Source organism: Alligator sinensis, unplaced genomic scaffold, assembly GCF_000455745.1.
Source record: "Alligator sinensis unplaced genomic scaffold, ASM45574v1 scaffold777_1, whole genome shotgun sequence".
NCBI classification, from domain to species: domain Eukaryota; kingdom Metazoa; phylum Chordata; order Crocodylia; family Alligatoridae; genus Alligator; species Alligator sinensis.
Genome location: NW_005841882.1, coordinates 1,580,002 through 1,602,604, shown reverse-complemented (window position 1 = coordinate 1,602,604; position 22,603 = coordinate 1,580,002). Strand labels below are relative to the sequence as shown.

The following is a 22,603-nucleotide window of genomic DNA, read 5'->3' as shown; positions in this document are numbered from 1 at the left end:
GTAGGGAAAAAGGCAGAGGTATTGCTCTCTATGTGAAGGAGCAGTACACATCCCTGGAAGCCGAGATGGGCACAAAAGAAGGGTTACTTGAGACCCTCTGGTTAAGATACAGGGAGGGCATGGTGAAGGGGACTTGATGGTAGGAAACTGTATATTACAGACCTCCAAACCAATTGGAGGAGCTTGATCTGGAATTCTCCAGAGAACTGGCAGAGGCTGTACACTCATGGAGTATGGTCACCATGTGTGACTTCAGTTACCCAGACATCTCATGGGAAGAGCACTCAGCTAGATCTGAGTGGTCACATAGGTTCCTCACTTGTATCAAGGAGCTCTACTTGACTTAAGAAGTGTACAGGCCAGCCAGGGGAAAGGCACTCCTGGATTTGGTTTTGGCCAAAGGGGATGATCTAGTGAGTAACCTGAGCATCAAGGGTAATCTAGGCAACAGTGACCATGAGACGATCCATTGTAAGGCTTTCACCATCCATTGTAAGGCAGGGAAATCATTTAGTAGGGTGGAAATCCTTGATTTTAGGAAAGCTTACTTTTACAAGGTTAGGAGATTGGTGGATGAGGCCCTGCAGAACCATGGTCCGATGGGGAAGGGAATCCAAGAAGAATGGTCATTGCTCAAGGATACCATCCTTGGAGCAGAAAGGAGGTCCATTCCTGTTCATAATAAAGGTAGCAAAAGGGCTGAGAGACGCCCCCTGGCTCAATCAGGAGGTCATGGGCCTCCCGAAAACAAAAAGAGAACCCTATAAGAGATGGATGCTGGAGGAGGAGTACACAGGAATGGCCTATATTCGGAAGAATGAAGCAGCAAAGATTCAAAAAATCATTGAATTGGGGTTGGAAGGAATTAGTTGTAGTCCCTGAGGCTCTATTAGTTCTAGTTCCATCTGCTTGTGTTGCCAAAATGAGAAGTCATTCTCACTAGGATATACAGAAGTTTCAGTGTTGTTGCTATTTATTTGTTTATCACTAATCATGAGAGAGGTAAGCAAAGACATCTATGTGTTTGTGAAAAAGAGATGTTACACCTATACCAGTAAAAAATTCTTATCATTTAAAAATATTTTTCTTTCATTCATTCATAGGGATTTCAGAACTTCCTTGGAAGCTCTCGTTGAAAGCAAAATTCCTTACATAGTTTTAAAAAACAAAATTGTACCAAGTGATCCATCTATTTTTATCTTGTATGATCTCCCTCCCCGTGTCACCATCTATTAAATTACTTAGAGGCATCAAGCTCATCTTGACCTACATCTGGATCCGGTGGTAATAAGGCAAACAGCAGAAGTGGCAGTGATGGGGCAAGTGGTGCTGGGGTAAGCAGCAGAGGCATCAGGCTGAATGGTGACAGGACAAGCAGTGCTGTATCGGTGCAGCCCTTGCTAGCCCCCTATCACCAACAACGTTGCACCCTCTAGGTCACTCTGCCTCCGAATTCCCTGGCCCACCAGGAGCCCCAGGGGCTGGGGGACTGGTTCCATGGTCCAAATCCATCCCATAGGCCACATGTTTGAGGCCCCTGACTTAGATGGGTAAGATTACATTTTAAATAACATGATGTTTAGTGGCTGATAATTTATGTATGCAGTTTTATGTGTAGAGTTGTATTTATGTGCACAAATGAATGAGATCCATATAATGTGTTTCCCAATGTGATTTCCAGGTCCTAGGATGGTAGAATTCCATGGTCAACAACTTCAGATCAACTCCAAGGATGGCAAGCCACTTTTTACAGTGGATGAAGATGAAGTTGTAATCGGTACAGATAAACTTCGAGTCACAGGTTTGTAATATGTTAAAAAATGTCCTAAGAAATGTAAGTAGGAAAGCCTCACACAATTCAGCTAGAATTTTATTTACACTATATCAGTGTATGTAAATAGAAGTTCTTAAGTTCACTGCTATAGTTGGCAACATTTGTAATTGTGAAGTTTTTATCATTTATCTCATATGTACTTATACATGGTGAACTAAGATTAAAAGAATATTGCATGTTATTGCCTCTAAGTAAAACTTCTAGAAGTCATGCTGTACAGCATTGATGTGTACACCTTTTCAAAGTGAAAATCTGCTGTTTTTCTACTTTGCCTTTGGCACTTGGACCATAGCATATAATTATTTGTAGTTAATTTATAATATCACTTTTCAAAAGGCATTTTTCTCAGATTTTATCAGATTGTATTTCAGTTCCAATCTTCAGAACAGTAATTAATGTTTTCTCAGAGGCATGTATCACTATTTCATTGCAAACAAGTACTCATATGATTTGTAGGAACAAGATAATTCGATTTTCTAGGTTAACAGTTATCTTAAAACATATATGATAAGCTTCAGTTACTCTGGTATTAAAATGTAAGAATACATCAAAAGAAATAGTGAAATTGCAATAGAATTTATTTTCACTTTTAGTTCCTTTTTTGAAGCTAATTATAATTGTCATATATAACTTGTGTGATTTATTAGATTTATTAGCTCTAAAACATTGATGACTTCATTTTAAAAGAGGAATTCAAATTATTTCACTGTGCAAACTTATAACAGTGGTTGTAAGTATACAACTAGCACCTCAAAGCCAAATTTAATTTGAAATAAATATGTTAATAAATTACGTTTAAAACCCTGTGAGTTTTATTGTGAAGTTTACAACCAGGAAACCTCATCAAATTATTATTGTATGCCCAAAGGACACCAAACATTAATAGAAAGGCATATTTAGCTAAGATATGAAAGATTACATAATCACTAACTGATTTGGAAGAGGTCTGCCTATGTTTTAGGTAAGAAAAACTAAGACAGAATACACGCTTCAACACAGATATGTGTGTGTGTGTGTGTGTGTGTGTGTGTGTGTGTGTATTCTCCTTCTAGTTCTCTCAGTTTGTGAAGGAAATTACAATATTTACTCTGAGGCTAGAGTATACATTTTCCCCGAAAATCAGTCCGTATACATTTCTCCCTATACGTTTTTCCCCCCAAATTGGGTTGCATGTCTTAAGCAAGGAAGCTATTTTTCATGTACTAGAAAAGAAGAAAGCTATTAGATGCTGTACATACAATTAAGAAGCCAAGATGGCTCCTGCCTGTGTCTAGTTTAGCAAGCAAAAGTACTAGAGTCTTGTGTTTACCCTCTCACAACTACAGCTATTGGCTGAGCACTATAGCTTATGCTTGAAGCAGCAAGCATGGTTCTGGTAGTATTTTGATGAGGCTTGTGGTATGAAAACACTTGATTTATAGGAATTTATATAAAGAACTGCTTACAAAAGAAGTAACAGTCTTGCTACTGCCCTTGCAAGGGTCTGGAGCTGAACCTTCTGTGACACAGAGGAAGTCTTCCTAGGGACATAGAACATCCAGGAAGCGTGCCATCCCAGGGGATCGTCTGGGCGAGGCATCAGAAACTTTACCAGGAAGTTCACCCGGACTCTCTCTGGGTGAACTTCACCAAGACTGTTTCTGCCTTTCTTGAATACTGTGTGCTTGCAAGAGGACTTACTCTGTGTCACATAATTGGCCATGATTCTAGAATTTTTTTCAAATACTTCCAAAACCAAGATGCATGTTTTATTTGGAGGTATGTGGTATGCGAGAAAATATGGTATGTAGTTTAGAGGGTGTGGTATAGACATAGAAGGCCTGATTTAGCATTTAAATAATGCAACTCCATTAAAATCAAATGAGTCATTCCACCATAAAATTAGTGAAAGGAGACTTGCACTCACCATGAAAATGTAATATAATTGACTTTAAGCTTTTAATTTAAATTTTGCTAAAATACAGAAGTTAGGAAAGAGGCATGAAATATATAATAGCTAGGACACTGATGAAAAGCAGGGCTGTTCAACTTTGTGATGGCCACATACTAGGGGACTGCACACCATGCAGGCAACAATGCTCTCCTCCCCACTGCCCACCACACACAGCACAGGCAGCTCGGTTCCCCACCTGCCACATGTGCAGTCTCACCCCATTCCTGGCCAAGTGTGTCACATGGGCAGCTCCCCTCTCTGTTGCCTGGGCAGCATGGGCAACCCTGCTCCCTTTCGCACACATGCAGCACAGGCATGCTGGCTTTCCTGCTTTGAACTTCAGGTGGGTAGCTCCTTCCTCTGCCACCACGCACATCACAGGCAGGTCATCTCCCTTCTACTGTGCATGCAGCTTAAGTAGCCCAAACCAATTCCCTGCTCTGTGTGCAGCATAGAGACTGACCCCTTCCCTCTGCATTGCCCTGCCCCCAGGAATGGGGCAGGGAGTTATGGAGTGTGGAATAAGAGGGACATGAAGGAGTTTCATGCTTAAAAATACACTAAAGAATATTTCGTAATACTTTATATACAATATAGTGGACTGTCAGAGCTGATTTACGTAAAAATTACTGCTCATTAACAACTTATTAGAAAAGTTCATAGATGTGCAAATAAAAAGCAGTGTGGTGGAAAAGAAATCCATTTGTGAATTTTAGTAAATATCTATTTTATAAATCTAGCCAAAGAATTAACTGAATAAACTTGGCTTTGGAATCCCCTTTTCTCATCAAGCTTGGGACTTTGTTGTTTGACCTAGTATTGCTGTGGTTACTGTGCCAGAAACACTTGTGGTTATCATAATATAAAGGTAAGGCCCACCCCAAGTTTTGCTCTGCAGAGGGGAGCCTGCCCTCAAAGAAAATCATGCTGAGCTTCTGTCAAGTAGGATGCCTGCTTCTACAAAAAGAGTCTACTCTCTTCAAAAGCCCATCAGTTAAAGCTGATTGAGTTATTAGTGATCCCAAGCATCCCGGACTCTCTCTGGGTGAACTTCACCAAGACTGTTTCTGCCTTTCTTGAATACTGTGTGCTTGCAAGAGGACTTACTCTGTGTCACATAATTGGCCATGATTCTAGAATTTTTTTCAAATACTTCCAAAACCAAGATGCATGTTTTATTTGGAGGTATGTGGTATGCGAGAAAATATGGTATGTAGTTTAGAGGGTGTGGTATAGACATAGAAGGCCTGATTTAGCATTTAAATAATGCAACTCCATTAAAATCAAATGAGTCATTCCACCATAAAATTAGTGAAAGGAGACTTGCACTCACCATGAAAATGTAATATAATTGACTTTAAGCTTTTAATTTAAATTTTGCTAAAATACAGAAGTTAGGAAAGAGGCATGAAATATATAATAGCTAGGACACTGATGAAAAGCAGGGCTGTTCAACTTTGTGATGGCCACATACTAGGGGACTGCACACCATGCAGGCAACAATGCTCTCCTCCCCACTGCCCACCACACACAGCACAGGCAGCTCGGTTCCCCACCTGCCACATGTGCAGTCTCACCCCATTCCTGGCCAAGTGTGTCACATGGGCAGCTCCCCTCTCTGTTGCCTGGGCAGCATGGGCAACCCTGCTCCCTTTCGCACACATGCAGCACAGGCATGCTGGCTTTCCTGCTTTGAACTTCAGGTGGGTAGCTCCTTCCTCTGCCACCACGCACATCACAGGCAGGTCATCTCCCTTCTACTGTGCATGCAGCTTAAGTAGCCCAAACCAATTCCCTGCTCTGTGTGCAGCATAGAGACTGACCCCTTCCCTCTGCATTGCCCTGCCCCCAGGAATGGGGCAGGGAGTTATGGAGTGTGGAATAAGAGGGACATGAAGGAGTTTCATGCTTAAAAATACACTAAAGAATATTTCGTAATACTTTATATACAATATAGTGGACTGTCAGAGCTGATTTACGTAAAAATTACTGCTCATTAACAACTTATTAGAAAAGTTCATAGATGTGCAAATAAAAAGCAGTGTGGTGGAAAAGAAATCCATTTGTGAATTTTAGTAAATATCTATTTTATAAATCTAGCCAAAGAATTAACTGAATAAACTTGGCTTTGGAATCCCCTTTTCTCATCAAGCTTGGGACTTTGTTGTTTGACCTAGTATTGCTGTGGTTACTGTGCCAGAAACACTTGTGGTTATCATAATATAAAGGTAAGGCCCACCCCAAGTTTTGCTCTGCAGAGGGGAGCCTGCCCTCAAAGAAAATCATGCTGAGCTTCTGTCAAGTAGGATGCCTGCTTCTACAAAAAGAGTCTACTCTCTTCAAAAGCCCATCAGTTAAAGCTGATTGAGTTATTAGTGATCCCAAGCATATGCACATTGGGCCTAATTCACTGTTGTGAAGCATGTTGTACTGTCAGAACCAATTGTGTCAAATTAGTTACCTAACCAGGATTTAGGAGGACTTAGATGTCTAAACTGAAAACAGCTATTCAGAATATTCCTATCCCAACAGGCACAAAATTCCTTCAATGCCTAAATTTTGAACTGCAAAGATCAGTAGGCACCTAAAATTAGGCTTGATGTAAAAATTTCTCATGATGCAGTATTTACTACAGCCTTTGGCAAATTGTTTCAATGGCTAATTATCCCCATTGTTTAAAAAATGAGCTTTTATTTTGCGACTGAATTTGCCTATCTTTAGCCTCCTGCCATTGGTTTTCAGCCATTAGATTTTGATGGATATTTGTCTTCTAGATTGAAGAGCTCTCTATTACCGATTTTTTGTTTTTCCTGGATATTGTTATAGAACTATGATCAAGTGACCCATTAACCTTTTCTTTCATAAGCTAAACTGGTTGAACTCCTTGAGTTTTTGACTATGAGGCATATTTTTAATTCATTCCAATGGTTTGTCTCTAAACCTTCGCAATTTCACCAGCGTCTTTTATGAATTGTCAATACCAAACCGAACACAGTATTCCAACAGCAGTCCACTGCCAAAGGCAGAATTGATATGACTTCTTTACTTCTAGTAGATGTTCCCTGTTGTTTATTCATTCCAAGGATCACATTAGCCTTTGTGGCCACAGCATTATATTGGGAGCTTATGTTCTGTTTATTATCTGCCATGACCCTTAAGTCTTTTTTAAAGTGATTGCTTCCAGGGATATATCCTCCAGCATTCTCTATCCTGTAAGTGTGGTCTGCATTCTTTGTTTCTAGATGGGTGTCTTGACATTTGGCCAAATTAAAGTGCATATTGCTTGCTTACACTTCGATTACCCACAGTCCTGATCACTCTGTATCAGTGATCTGTCCTCTTCATTAATTACCTACCCCTCAATCTTTGTGTCATCTGCAAATTTCATCAGTAATTAATCTTTTTTTCTTCTATGTCCTTGATAAAAATGTTAAATGGTGTAAAGCCTATGGGACTTTCTAGAAATATGCTCCTTTGAGTCCTCCTTTACAATTCCTTTTTGAGATCTATTAGTCAATGTTTAATCCATTTAATGGATGCAATGAGATTTTGCATCATATTGGTTCCTTAATCAGAAAGTTATGTGGTACCAAGATAAGTGCCTTACAGAAGTCTGTTAAATTAGCAGTATTACTTTTTATCAACTAAACATATCATCTCATCTAAAAATGTCAGGGATCTATAACTATTCAATATTAATGGAGCTTCCAAGGAAATAATATACAAAACATGTTATAGAGTAAATGAGGTTGTGTACAATTCATGTGTTTAAAAACCTTAATACTGTATTTTGTTTTTGTCATCCAAGTCCAGTTTCCTGGATTTCAACTGTGTGTTAAACTAGTTTTTAATGAAATCTTTTCTGTAAAAATAAGCTATAGATACTTGTAACCTGACCTCCAACTTTAATCAGTCTGGAAGATTTTTACTCTGAAAAGGCAAATAGCATCTATGATAACAGGTGATAGCAGTAGCTATTATAATTTTTGTAATGGTAGTTGAGATTTTAGATGATAGTGAAATGTCTGATAGCATAGTTTTTTCAGAGCCTGGGTAGCTTTATGAAATAGGTAATGAAGAATAAATCTCTGCAAGCTGTTATGACTTGTGACCACTTCTTTTGATGTTGCTATTTATTATCTTGTCAGTGGTAACAAGATAATATCTTATTTTCCCATGTTAGGGCTCACAGATCTTTTTCTTGAGTTTTTTATTTTCTTTGTGTAACATCTGATCCAGAATATGTATAGGTAAAACATTAATGTTAAATATGCCAAAGCATGATTTTGTGATATATCCAATAATTTTCTCTTGGCAAAATATCAGCAGAATTAATGAGTGGTTCACTTTCCAACTTTTCCAAAAATTGGAATGGCTTGGCTTTCTAGAAGTTTAGTGTGAAAACAATCCATGGCATTTCTATATGAACATAATAGTAGTAGATATAACAACTGAGGTTGCGAAGTCAGATCTTTAGCAAGTACAAATCAAAGTAGCTCCATTAAGTTCAGTGGAGCTGCCCCAGTTCCAACTGGCTAAATATCTGGTCCACATACTTCAGTGCTTTTTGTTAAGGGGCATATCTACAACAAAGACATGATTAAATACCAACAACTGACAGATATGGTGCAAATTTGAAAACTTAGCAATATTTCTTTGAAGTGGCTTGCTGTAGGCAGCCTGGAGGCAGAGGATTCAGTGTAATCAGGGTAACAGTGGGCAGAAAAAAGGAAGTAAAGTGGTTGGGTAATTGTCACTGAGACAGGTTAAGGAATTCATCAGCAGCTGAAAGATAAAATAAAGAGTAGGAACATGGAAGTGAAACCAGATGATCCAGTTACTGAACAAGCTTGAGGAAATTAATATTCATATTAATTCAGTGTAAAACATGTTAATGAAATAATAAGAAATTTGACACACAAGTAATATTGTAACCTGGAACAGTGGAGCTGATTCCCCAGTGATCTATACTGATTACATGGATCTGGTATTATGGGAGCTATGAATAAAATTGCACTCTTGCACATCAAGATCTTGGGGTATGAACAAGCATTCGTGGAACCTGATTCATAGATTTCATAGATTTCATAGACATTAGGGCTGGAAGGGACCTCGGAAGATCATCGAGTCCAGCCCCCTGCCCAAAGGGCAGGAAGTCAGCTGGGGTCACAAGATCCCAGCAAGATAAGCATCCAGTTTGATCTTGAAGGTGTTCAATGTAGGCACTTGAACCACCTCTGGGGGCAGGCTGTTTCAGACCTTGGGGGCTCGGACAGTAAAGAAATTCTTCCTTATGTCCAACCTGAAACGGTCTTGTAGTAGTTTATGACCGTTCGACCTAGTCGTCATCGCTTGGGACGCTCTGGTGAACAAACATTCCCCCAGATACTGGTGGTCACCCCTGATAAACTTGTAGGTGGCCATCAGATCACCCCTGAGCCTGCGCTTTTCCAGGCTAAAGAGCCCCAGGGCTCTCAGCCTGTCATCGTAGGGTCTGCTGCCCTGACCTCTAATCATGTGTGTGGCTATTCTCTGGACTCTCTCAAGCTTCTCCACATCCTTTTTGAATTGTGGAGCCCAAAACTGGATGCAGTACTCCAGCTGCGGCTTCACCAAGGCCGAGTACAAGGGGAGAATGACGTCCCGGGATTTGCTTGACAAGCATCTATGGATGCAAGCCAGCGTTTTGGTCGCTTTACTAGCCGCCGCATCGCATTGCAGGCTCATGTTCATCTTGTGGTCAATGATGACCCCCAAGTCTCTTTCTTCCATAGTGCTAGCCAACATAGCACTGCCGAGCCTATAAGGATGCTGCGGGTTTTTTTTCCCAAGGTGGAGAACCTTGCATTTATCGGCGTTGAACACCATCAGATTCTCGTCCGCCCACTTGCTGAGCCTGTCCAGGTCAGCCTGGATAACCTGCCTGTCTTCTGGTGTGGATGCTTTGCCCCAAAGTTTGGTGTCATCGGCGAACTTGGCCAGTCCGTTTCTGACTCCAGTGTCCACATCATTAATGAAGATGTTGAACAGTATGGGTCCAAGGACAGAGCCTTGGGGGACCCCACTGGTCACAGGACACCACGATGAGTGACTTCCATCGATTACTACCCTCTGGGTCCGACCCCGGAGCCAATTTTCCAGCCAGTGGATCGTGGAGGACCCAAGGCGACAATTGGCCAGTTTCTCCAAGAGGCGATCATGGGTCACCAGATCGAAGGCTTTTTTGAAGTCAAGATATATGACATCAATCTCTTCTCCCTTGTCCAGGTGATAGGTCACCTGGTCGTAGAAGGAAATGAGATTGGTCAAGCAAGACCTGCCCGCGACAACGTGGTGCTGGCTATCCCTTAAGATGTTGGCGTCGGCCAGTCCATTAAGGATGGCCTCTTTAATAAACTTTTCTAAGATCTTCCCAGGGATAGAAGTCAGGCCGACGGGCCTATAGTTAGCCGAATCCACTTTCCTCCCTTTCTTGAAGATAGCCACCACATTGGCCTTCTTCCAGTCTTCGGGCACTACACCAGAGCGCCAAGAGTTTTCAAAGATCCGTGCTAGAGGCTGGGCTATGATGCTCGCCAGCTCCTTGAGTACCCTGGGGTGTAGATTGTCAGGGCCAGCTGACTTGAAGGTATCCAGCTTCTCAAGATGTTCCTTCACGTGGTCAGCATTAATGGAGGGCAGGGGATCACCCTCACCCGGACTTCCCTGTCCCGTAGCGGGCATGGGCGCCCCATGGGACTGATGAAAGTTAGGGGAGAAAGAACAGTACACCTCTGAGGTGAACTAACTTTAGATTGTGCATACCATTTTTAGGGTGGCCTAAGCCCTGTGAATGCTTGCGCACTAGGGCATTTAGATCTACCTGACCTTTGTTAGGTCAATCTAATGTAATGTTTTTACATACCCTTCAAGTGGCTGGTCTCTCCATGGGAAGGATGTTCTACCAGAGTTGAAGCTGGTCTTTCCATGGGAAGTGGGTTTGGTGAGTGGGAGGTGAGGAATCTACTCTTTTCATGGGAACTAGGTATAATTGGAGGGAGCTGAGGCAGGTAATTTCTCTGTGGTAGTTGGGTCCAGTCACCAGGAAAAGAAGAAACCACAGGTGTCTCTCTAATGTCCACCTGGTGCACATATATTTATATATTAAACCAAACGTTTAAGTAATTTTGATATTAAAAGACAATGTCTCTCAGATTATCTGACTTGTCCACTGCTTCCTTTCCTCTCAGTGCTGATTTATCAAGATATTTCTTTTATTAGAAACTTCTTCCATGCATTTTTGCATCTGTTAGGAGTACCAATCATGAAGATTTTCTAAGAGACTATCCTTTCTAGAATTCCAAACCTCAAATTGTTCATTACCTCGGAAATAATATTTCTTTTGGAGTATTAGTTACAAATTGTTTCTCCCAAACTCCAAGTAGTCAGAAAACCATCTGAAACATGCAGAGTGGCCTATCCTTAGAAATCTTCCCTCAAGAAGCACAATGGGCTCATCAAATTTTAGAGGCTGCTGTAAATAAAAAGCAAGTGTGCTATCAGGTAATTTAGATGATTCTTAGAAGTTTAATAATCTGTTATGGAATGGAAATAATACTATGAATTGATTGTCTTTTTCTTTGCTTGGGCATAGAACAGGGGATGTTTTCATGTTGAGTTTTAAAATTGTATTCCATAAGAACATAAGGCTTGCCATTCCAGATCTGAGCAATGGCCTATCTAACCCAGTATCCTGTCTCTGACAGTTCCCCCTTGGAACACTGTGAGTGGTTGTGCCAAAAGAGGCTGTGCCATTGGGCTCGGGAGGACGTATCCTCAGGTGGACCCCACCTAGGGCTGTACTCTCGGAATGCTCTGCTCACGGGGTATACCCCTTGACTCACCTGCCACACCTTGATCCTTATGATTAGAGGGAGGGTTTTGTGATGTTAGTCAAAACCCTTGTGAACATGCTCATATGGCAGATATTCTTGGGGATCCTTCTCCTCTTTCACTCCTTCCACATGCCAACCAGTTGTTGGATCGTAATTCTGGACCTGACTCTTCAATGTATGGGACCAGCCCCATGACCAACTATTTAGGTCAGTGCAGGCAGCTGAGCTTATCAGATGTGCACCATGTGTATCATTAAATATTGTGATCACAGGTCCACCCCAATTCCTATTGATTCATAGGGGCATCATCTCATGACAAATTCATTACCTTATAAATAAATCAATTTTTGAATCCTTAAGTTAATTCACATCCTTCTAAATTAATGTGGTTGTCAATTAATTCACAGACTTCCCAAATCAATACAGCCCCCAATTAATTCACGGACTTCTAAAACAATGCAGTCCTTAAGTAAAAGGAAACTTCAGATAGCCAAAAAGAAATAACGTCTCTGAAGTGGGGAGCAGGGAGCTGGCAGCGGGGGCTGTGTGCCATACCTCCCACCCTTCCTCACACCGACACCCTGTCCAGATGAGCTCCACACTACCACAGGCTCTGTGCTTCCACCCAGGTGTAGCTCCACCACCACCACCGCTTCCCAACCTGTTGTTGGGAACAAGCTGGACACCTGGGAAGCCGAGCAGCTTCCCATGGGGGCAGCTGCAGCAGGACAACAGCAGCCCCACCTGGAACCTGTATGCTGTTGGGTCTGGGCCAATCCACCCACGAGGGTGGGAGCAAGGCACAATAGGCTATGCATGGGCGCCTCACGCCTACCCTCCTAGGTGGAAGGGCTTGGCAGGGCACAATTCGTTGGTGGGTGCCATGGGCCAAAAGAAAGTGCCTGGCAGGCCAGATCCAACCCGCGGACCATATTTTCCCTGCTCCTGATTTAGCCCTACTCTATGCTTCCTACCTTCTAGCCAGCTGTCAATCCATGATGCAGCCTTCCCTCCAATCCAGTGGCAACTTAATTTTTTTTTAAGCCTTTGGCGATGAACCTTATTGAAAGCTTTTTGATAATCCAAATATATTATGTCAATTAGATCCCCCTTGTTCATGTGCTTGTTAGCACCCTTAAAGAACTCCAGCATACTGAGGCAGGATTTCTCTTTACAAATCACATGATTTTCCCAAAATATCATATTTCTCCATATGACTATTGATTTTATTCTTTATTAAAGATTCTACCAACTTGCCAAGGATGGAAGTGAAACTCAAAGGTGCCAGGCTGTGGCCTTGAATCTGGGACTTCAGCCTGCATAGTATGCCTGCTCATTCTGATCTGCTACCTTCTCATTAGAACATGTGGCCACACACTGGTAGGCAGCACCCTCCATCTGGGCCTAGCCACATGCCCACTCCCTGTCACCAGAGTGGCCAGCCAAAGTTATCTGACTCCTCACCCCTTTCAATATAAACTCGTGATCCAGACAGCCTGGCATGACAAGTTGCCCAGACCACCAAATGCAGCAAAGGGGGCTCAGCATGGAGGAAAGCTATGTGTTGGGGCCCCTCAGCCAGACCACTTGGCACAGATCACCTCTGCCTGGCATGTTCTAGAATATCAGATCTGGCAGTTGTTGATGGTGAACCAGCTTCTTCACTTCCAGGTCTACCAGCTCTGCAGCAAGGTTTCTATGAAGCAGCTTCCCCTCATGGAATCCCAGCTACCCATCCCATTCCCAGAGAGGTACGCTGGTGACCTGATGCACTTCCATGGGTTACTTGTTCAACGTTGCAACTTGTTGTAGCCTAAACTGAACTGGGCTGCACCCTTGGTGGGGTGCAGTAGTTCAATCCTCCAAGATCGGGGAGCATTCCTCAAGGAATTCCCGACTGTTCGGAGATCCTCACCTGGTGCAGATGGCAGACATTGTGGTACAGTCCCTGCATCAAGATGAAAGTTCTGTTATGGCTTATGTTTCCCTCTTTCACTGCTTTGCATCAGACACCCAGTGGAATGAGGCAGCCCAACTCTATTATTTCTGCTGCGGTCTGTAGGAGGAAATTAAGGATGAATTGGCTTGGGTGGAGCCACCAATAGAATTCAGTGCATTTGTGGATCTAGCTGCCCAAATTGACCTCCGCCTCTGGGAATGCAGAAAGGAAAAAAAAGTTGCCTTGCCCCTTCCAAAAATTACCCTGTTACTGTCCCTCTCAACCCGATGCCAGTGGATGGAAGGGTCCAGTGCCCTATACCAGAAGAGCAAGAACACCACCATCAGCTGGAGCTGTGCCACTATAGTGGGGCTCCATGACAAGAGTACATCCCACATTCCCAGAGAGGGCATCAAGGTAAACAAGTTATCTCAGGCCTGGTGAAGTGAAGCAGCTGAGGGTCATGCAGAGTCTCCAAAGCATCCACAACTCATGAAGTCTTGGGTAAACGCAGTCCACAGAACCCCCAAATATTGTTATCTGCCCACCTCCGAGTCCTAAGGCAGACTCCCTCATTTTCCTTGCTGACTGCCCTGCTGGACTCTAGAGCTACAGGCAATTTGATGAATAAAACTGTGGTGCGAGGTCTACAAATCCTACAAAGGCAGTTGTGCAAATCCAAAACAATAGAGACTAAAGATAGCTCACCCCTGGCTTCAGGGCCTGTGGAGTGGAAGACCATCATTCTACAAATGAATCTCCTTGGGCACAGGGAGACCATATGCTTGTGGGGCATTCAGCCCCCACACTACCCCTTCATTCTGGGGTTTCTTTGGCTCACGCTCCATGACCTACTGATCAGGTGAAAAGCCCAGAAAACCTGTCTGAACTCAGGTTACTGGCAAAAAACCTGGGGAAATCCTAGGGGACAGACCACCTTGCAATCCAACCTGAAGGCCTGTCTGCTGTAACCCCTCAGGAGATGCTATCTTCAAAATCCAAAATCCAGCTACCTGGAAAATATCAGGAATTGGCAGATGTCTTTAAGAAGAAGAATGTAGACATTCTTCTTCTGCATCAAGTTTGCCCCATCAATCTGCAGCTGTGAGTGAAAATCCCAGTGGGACAGATTTACACTATATCAGAACCTGAATGTGCTGCTCTCCACAATTTAAAAAGAGAACCTGGCCCAGGACTTCGTATACAGTCCCACCTCACTCATGGGAGCCCTTGTGTTGACGATTAAAAAGGACAGGAGTCTCCGCCTATGCATCGATTACTGGGCACTGAACCAAGCATCAGTACCTTCTGCCCTTCATCTCAGTGTTGCTTGATTGGCTCAAAACAGCGTGCTTAACTAAACTTGTTCTTTGGGGAGCCTATAACCTAGTGTGAATTCATGCTCAGGATGAGTGACAAGCTGTTTTTAGAAACTGCTATATAGTCTTCAAGTGCCTAGTCATGACCTTTGGGCTCACAAATACCCTAGTCACTCTCCAACACTTCATTAATGACATGCTGAGAGACCTGCTAGACCAGTTTGTAATTGCCTGCCTTGGTGATATACTCATCTTCTCAGAGAACTCTAACAATCAGCACATGTCTGACCAGTGCTAGAAAAACTGTGCCAACATGGCCTTTTCACATAATTAGAGAAATTCACTTTCAACCAAACAACAATAGAGTTCCTTGGATTTATTTTATCCCCTGAAGGCCTGAAAATGGAACCCTAGAAGGTTCAGGCCATCCTCAAGTGGAAAGCCCTCCAGAATGTCAAAGAACTTCAAAGACTCCTGAGGTTTGCAGTCTTGTACCACAGATTTATCACCAACTTTGTTCAAGTAGTAAGTCCTCTCACCATGCTACTGCAGAAGAATGTCTAGTTCTACTGGTCCAGGGAGGCCTAGCAAGCATTTGAACATCTGAAATAGGCCTTCACTTTTGCTCCTGTGCTTACTCATGTGGACCCTGCCCTGCCGTTTGTGACAGAAACCTATGCATCTAGCACCGCAGTAGGTACAGTGCTCTCCCAACAGCACGGCCCAGAGTAGACCTTGCACGCCTGTGCTTTCTATTCCTGAAAAGTTACCCCAGCAGAACAGAATTATGAGATCCTAGATCACAAACTCTTGGCCAAAATATTTCCAGGTATAATTGCTTCATATTATGCCTGTAGATCCATTTGTACAGATGGACATCTTCCCTTTAGTGTCAGCACTTATGATTGGCATTGAACAAAAAAAAAAAAAGATCCTCTGGAGCATATTTATTAACACTAATTACAATACAAATATGCAACTGTATGACATTTAAACTTGCATGGAACTTCTTGTTGGGTCAGGGTCTTGTGGCCAGTTATGTAGGGATGTGTATCTAGTTATGAATTCAGTATATAGTGGATATGTAACACACAAAAATACCTTTCTTTATCTATTAATGAAAAGGGTGAGTTAATTACACCTATCCATTATTAAAGCGTTGTTCATTCTTGGAGCTATAGTTACTCATTTGTGTTCTATTGTAGCTTAAATAGTTGTTCTACATTCCCTTTATACATATACAGAAGGAATGACCTCAGGGGAAAAGGGACCAAAGATTGAAACAAAGGTAGGCAGGTAGCCTGGTTGCTTTTGTTATCTCTCCTTCCCAATTCATAACAGTTCCAGTAGAATTAGTTGCAATTCCTATCTTGATCCTACTCTTTCAGTTACAATTTTTTTACAGTCCAGAATAAGTAGGAAGCAGTAATATAAACAAATGAGGAAAGTATCAGATAAATGATACAAGATATTAAATTAATGATGACAAATACATAAGAAAATCAGATAACTAGGAGATACTCTTTGAATGCACATTAAAATGTTAGATGGGATGAATGAGAGGTAGCATGCATGCTAAAAAGTTATGGTCTCTCACAAATCTTAGCTGCCTTTGTTCACATAAAACACCTTCAAATAGCCAAAATATGCACATAGTTGCTAATAAATTGTTTCATGGACTGTTGTACACTGAAGTTTAAAGAAGTTCATTTAAATTTATGTAATCTAGGTCTGAGAAAAAAAATGTCTAGACATTACTCTTCCAGATATTTTCATATACTGTGTACCAATACCTTTTTTTGTTTCTTTGAAATAATTCCAGGTTCAGAGCACAAGTCTTACCATGTAAAATATTGAAGCAGATTGTTTATAATTTTATTATGTGGAGCAAGGCTATTATTTCCCAGTGGCTAGAGGCTGGGAGTAGTGTCCTTTCCAGAACTGCATAATATTGAATGAGTTTCCAAGTTGTAGCCGTATTGGTCTAGAGGCAGAAGGAATCAGGAGCTGTGGTAGAAGTGATATCTTTTATTAAACCAATTAGATTTTTGCAAAAAAAAAATTTAATTGCAAGCTTTCAGGCACAAATACACTTTGTCAGGCACAGGAGAATATTGAATGAGACTCCTTTTTCAGAAAGAGCTTTTTCTCAGCCACAGAAAAATCACTGAGTAATACAAAGTACTTCCCAGCCATCGTAGCCCTCCAGGCTTGAACTCTGTGTTCTAATAGCTTCTGAATAGAGGTGCTATAGTATAAATATTAGGGGTGTGCAAAACGGGCCCTATTCAATTCAGATTTGGCCCAAATCGGGGACAGTGATTTGATTTGTTGATTTGGATAACTGCCCCTGATTCAATTCAGCTGAATCCGAATCTGAGGATTCGATGCTGATTCAGAGAATTGGTAATTCGGACATATACACAGCTTTCAATGTTTTTTCTACATACCTCGAGGTACCAGGCACAGCTCATGAATGCTGCAATGGTGGGGCAGATGGAACGTCCCACAAGAGTGTAGGGGGCCCCCAGTGTGCTCGGCGGTGAACCCAGAAGTGAACCAAAAGTCTGCTGGGGAGCTCATGGGGGGGCCCCCTGCACCTCATCCCGGCTCAACAGTTGCCACAGGGGGACCCCAGGTAGCCCCACAGACCCAGGAGGCACCAGTTGCAGAGTCAAGGAGGCGCATGGAGGGGAGGGAGGGCAGCACACTCTCCGGCGGACCAGGAAGTGGACCAGAAGTGCTACTGGTACACTTACGGGTCTGCTACCAAGTGCGCTGGGGAGATCTTCGTGCTTCTGTGGGATGCTTGATCCACCCCAGCATCTCAGCATTCATGAGCCACCTGGTACCTTGAGGTATGTAGAAAAAACATTTAAAGCTGTCTATGTCCAAATCGCCAAATCTTTCCTAATCTCTCCAAATCAATTCAGAGGATTCTGATTCAATTCGGAGATATTAAAGGGTCCTCTGGTTCGATTCTAATTTGGAGATTCAGCCACCAAATCAGGCCAAATCTCCACCGAATTGAATCAGGGACCGAAGCGTCACACAGCCCTAATAAATATGTGTAGGAATTTAGCAAACTAGTTTCAGGAAGTGCTTGATGAAAAAAACTATATGTAGAGGATGGAATAAAGTCTTCCTGCACTATTTTACCTTTACTCCTTTATACTCATATGCTGAACATGGTGTCAGAACTAACTCAGCTTCTGTAAGTATGTAAAATTAGAAACTAAGAACATTATGAAGGGGAGAGGAGGAGCATAAAAAATAATATATGAAAGGCAAGGGTATTTTTTGTGGTATCTTTTATTGGACCAACTGTATAGTGGGGGGAAATGTTAAACAAGTGTGTGGCTAGGCACTGTTTGTGCCTGCCACTTTAAGGGCCTGGAGCTAGCGCCTGCCAGGTGCCTGATGGGGGCAGCCATTTTGAACCTAGGGCTGCCCATATAAACAGGGCAGTTTTGCTGCTGGAGGCCAGGCAACATCGCCTGGCTGGAGGGCTGCTGATATCATCTGGAGGTAAGGGAGGAGCTGTAGGGGATGGTCAGGAGGCTCCTGGTCCTGGGCATGACCTAAAACTGCACCCTGCTGGGAGTGGGTGGCCTGGTGGGTCTCCCAGTGGCACGGGATCCCCCAGGAAATACCAGGCCAGTTACCACCCCAGTGAAAGGCAGGTCAGGGCACTTTAACCCCTAGCTCCACAACCAGGTGGGTTACCCCTTTGTAGGGTCTGGAGGGTGGACCTCCAGAGAAAGAGAGTGAAGCCATAGACTCACGCCTGTCTGGACTTCCCCTGACTGGTCAATGCTGGGGCCAGGAATGAAAGGGTCAAAGGGCCAGGGGCCCACTGCAAGGAACACCCAAGAGCTGAGGGCCTGGGGTTCCAACTGGCCTGGAGGTGGGCCAGGGCTAGTGAGCTTAAGGTCCTGGGGGGGACCACACCCAGAAGGGGAAGCAGTTCAGGGAGCTATGCTGCCCAGGATGAAGGCAGATTAGGCTGCCAGAATGGAGGGATCCTAGAGGAGTTCAACACTAGGATTATGGGGCCCAGCATGGGGCCGGTGATTGTGAGAACATCTGGATGCCATCTGCGAGGCTTGGGCTGCGGTGTAGGGGAGGAACGGAGCCACAGATAGTGCCCCCTGGCATTGGGGCAAGAAATGGGCAGCCTCCTGATTAATTAACTTCTATTAATTAATTACCAACAAGGCGTGGCGGGCGAGAAGGCGGGTGGTTAGCCCAGAAACAAGTGGGATCGGCCCTGAGAAGGCCCCCTGTTACAAAATATTTGGGCAAAAAATGCCAACATCCCAAAAGCTTATCTGTCAAGCATGGGAACAGGCTACAGAAAGAAATTGTGGAATCTCTACTTTCCTATGATTCTGCGATCACTCCCTACTATACAGTTGGTCCTATAAAAGATATCACGAAAAAATAGGTTGCCTCTCCTATTTCCCAGACCCTGTGGGCTACAACAATGCTCCAACCCTACTATGACATGAAAAAAATAATAGTTATGATGGAAGACTAAATTCTTGTCCCCAAGCAGTTGGCCCTGGAAGAAGAAATGTTTAATAATTTAACTTTCTTCAGATCACAGTAGGTAAACTGCAAAATAACAACAGTGCTGGGTTAAATGGCAAAGTGAAAGAACAGGTATATTATTATACCTGTTCTTTATACTACTATAAAGAATAGGTATATTATTACCTATAATGACCAAAGGCTACAATATGCTTCAAACTGAGAGAACCCTTGTAAAATCCCAGACATACTCCAAAAATATTTTCAGTCCACAGACTATTCCATGTATCAGGTCTGTCTTCTTAATCAGTGCAATCAAGAATCAAATGAAACCAGCACAAAAATGACTGACTCATAAGTAGATGATATATTGGCAACAGAGGCAAAAGGTATAGGGACTCAAGTGATAATATGTAGAGCTCACATTATGTTTACCAAGAACTTATACATGTGTATAGCTAGGAAACAAGTTGATAACCAAATGCAGAAGCTATGTGGACAAGACACAGTGATAAGTGCTAAAAATACAGCAGAGTATACAAATAAATGGAAAATTAAATTCAAAGAACTTGTGTAAAAACAAACACACAAATACAAAGTAAAAGTGATCAAAATATAAAGGCAAGCAAGTAGCTACTAAAGGTGATATTGTTATAATGAAAAGTACACTTAATTTATAATCATATGCTAATCATATGGGCTTCCAAGGGAGGTGGTGCTCTCCCCTACCTTGGGGGTAGGTGCTCTCCCCTACCTTGGGGTCTTCAAGAGGAGACTGGACAACCATCCAGCCGGGGACGTCTGACCCCTGCGCTCTTTCCTGCCCTATGCAGGGGGTCGGACTCGATGACCTACTGAGGTTCCTTCCAACCCTAACATCTATGAATCTATTAATCATATGCAGTAATTTTATGTCATTAAAGAAAATCTTGCAAACAGGAAGAGGAGAGGGATGAGTTCATCCTATTGATGAATCAAGCAGTGACTCAGAAGAAAAGATTTGACATGTATAAGATATTAATGAAGTAAAAAATTGCAAAAACACATAATTTCTAAGGGCAGATTCAAAGACAAGGCAGTGTCAGCACAAACAGCCACCTGAATGCCAGACAGTGGGGCATCAGTGAATGTGCCAGGCTATGAATACTTCCCCATCATTACGCCAGAGGACAAAGACAACTGTAAAGCACAACCATAATCTCACTAGGGTAGTATAAATTACAAGCAAAATATCAAAGAAAAGCACACGAGAACATCAAGTAGACATCACAGAAGTCACTGGTTTCAACTAAACAAATGAATTCATGCATGAATTTAGTGATGTTTGTCCTGGACAAGCAGTAGATAAAGAAGCAAAACAAATATGGAGACAGTGCACATTGGCATCCCTGAAGCAAAAATGGTAAAAGATGGTAATAAAGGACTAGAATATCTTCCAGACATGCTACACCTGAAACAGATAAAATGCTGCAGCAAGTACAGTACCTTCTAGAATACTTATTACATAAAGATTTAAAATGGAGCAATAAAGCAAATAGTAGAGCCCACAAGTGCAAGCCTACAATTGGGGAAATGTCATGTAGGCGGGTGCTCCCCAATGCACCTCAACTTCACCATTACTTCTCACTGCTTTCGTCTGCCACGCTATGATGTTAATGAAACAATAGGGAGGCAGATGTCACCAGAAGTTAACAAAACAGTTAAAACTTGGGATGGATATACCAGGTTCCCCTATACCCTGTTCTGTCACCATCTAGTTGGAATTGACTTGATAGGCTGTAGATAGGAGGGCCTGGTATTCTGCCACATACATAGGGCCTCCCCATGGCAGTTTCCTCATTTCCTATGGGTTAACTAGGCAGACAAGGTTCCTTGGGTGAATTTGATATCTTTTATTAGACCAACCCAAATGGTTGGAGAATAGTTATTAAGCAAGCTTTCGGGTTCAAAAACCCTTCGTCAGGCTCAGGAAGCTGCAGCAGTTGGTGTGTGCTCTTCCTGGATGGAAAGAAAAGTAAACAAGCCAGGGGCTGGGCTGGGCTGGGGAGTCAGTTGCCAGGCAGATTATAATGTATCAAAAATCCAATGTCTATGTTTAGTCCCTGATCTCTAGTATCCAGCAGGTTGATGAAATGGAGCTCATAGGCTCGTCTCTGGGATGTGTTGTGTAAATTTCCCTTGAGGATCAGGACTGAGAGATTGGAGAGAGAGTGGCCCTCCTGTGAGAAACGTGCCCCCACCGGTAATTGGGTGTTTCTGTCTTTGATGGATGTCCAGTGTGCATTCATTCTGGTGCACAGTTGTTGTCTGGTCTCTCTTACATATCTTCCATCAGGGCATTTGGTGCTTTGGATGAGGTATACTACATTCCTGGAGGTGCAGCTGTAAGATCCTGGGATGCTGATGGCTCTGTTGTGGGGTGTAGTAATAGTGGGGGTGGTGGAGATGTGGGGGCAGGTTTTGCATTTCTTGTCATGGCACGGTCTGGATCCTTTTGGTGTGTTCTGGGGTTGAGGAAGTTTGCTTCTGGTGATGAGGTTGGCGAGGTTCGGTGCTTGATGCTATCTTGGCCCATCACTCCTCAGTTCATCAATTATGCTCAGCAAGCTCACATTCTCTAGTCATCAATTAAATAGTGCTGCCACAGCTCCTCAGTTCCTTAACTAAGTACTATTTCCCCAATTAAGCCATGCTGCTGCAATTCCTAAGTTCCTTGCTTAAGAACTGCAATCTTAATTTTTTCTTCCAGCAATTATAGGATATGGCCACAACTTCTCGGTTCAGCCAATAATCAGTGTGTCTGCCACCCTTCCCCTTATCAATCAAATCATGGCCTTCCATTCCTCGATTTCTCAATTAAACGAGGCAGCCCCTCACTTTCTTAATTAATTACCATAACCTTGCAATTCATTAAGCAATGTAGGATGAAGGACTCAGAGTTCCTTCATCCAATAACATGATTTTCTTCTATATTAATTAATTTGCTCTTTTAATTTTATCCCGTATAACTTAAACCCCTTTTATGTTCCTCTGATCACCCATCCGGTAGTCTCTGTCTTTCAATTAAGCCTTCTCCCTTGTCACATAACCTCTCCTTTATATAGTTTTCACAATTACTCACTGACCATGGCTTTCATTCACCCGCTCCCAGGCACTGCACTTCTCTCTGTC

General features: G+C 42.7%; 1 protein-coding gene across 2 annotated transcripts in view; it reads left to right on the top strand.

Moving 5' to 3' along the window:
- Positions 1–22,603, top strand: part of SGCG (sarcoglycan gamma) — a 225,619-nt gene that overhangs the window by 103,882 nt on the left and 99,134 nt on the right. For both annotated transcript variants that reach the window (XM_006017618.3, XM_025196621.1), the window contains exon 5: positions 1,682–1,801. In XM_006017618.3, coding sequence (XP_006017680.1) covers positions 1,682–1,801 — 120 coding nt within the window. The remainder of the gene's footprint in view (positions 1–1,681; positions 1,802–22,603) is intronic.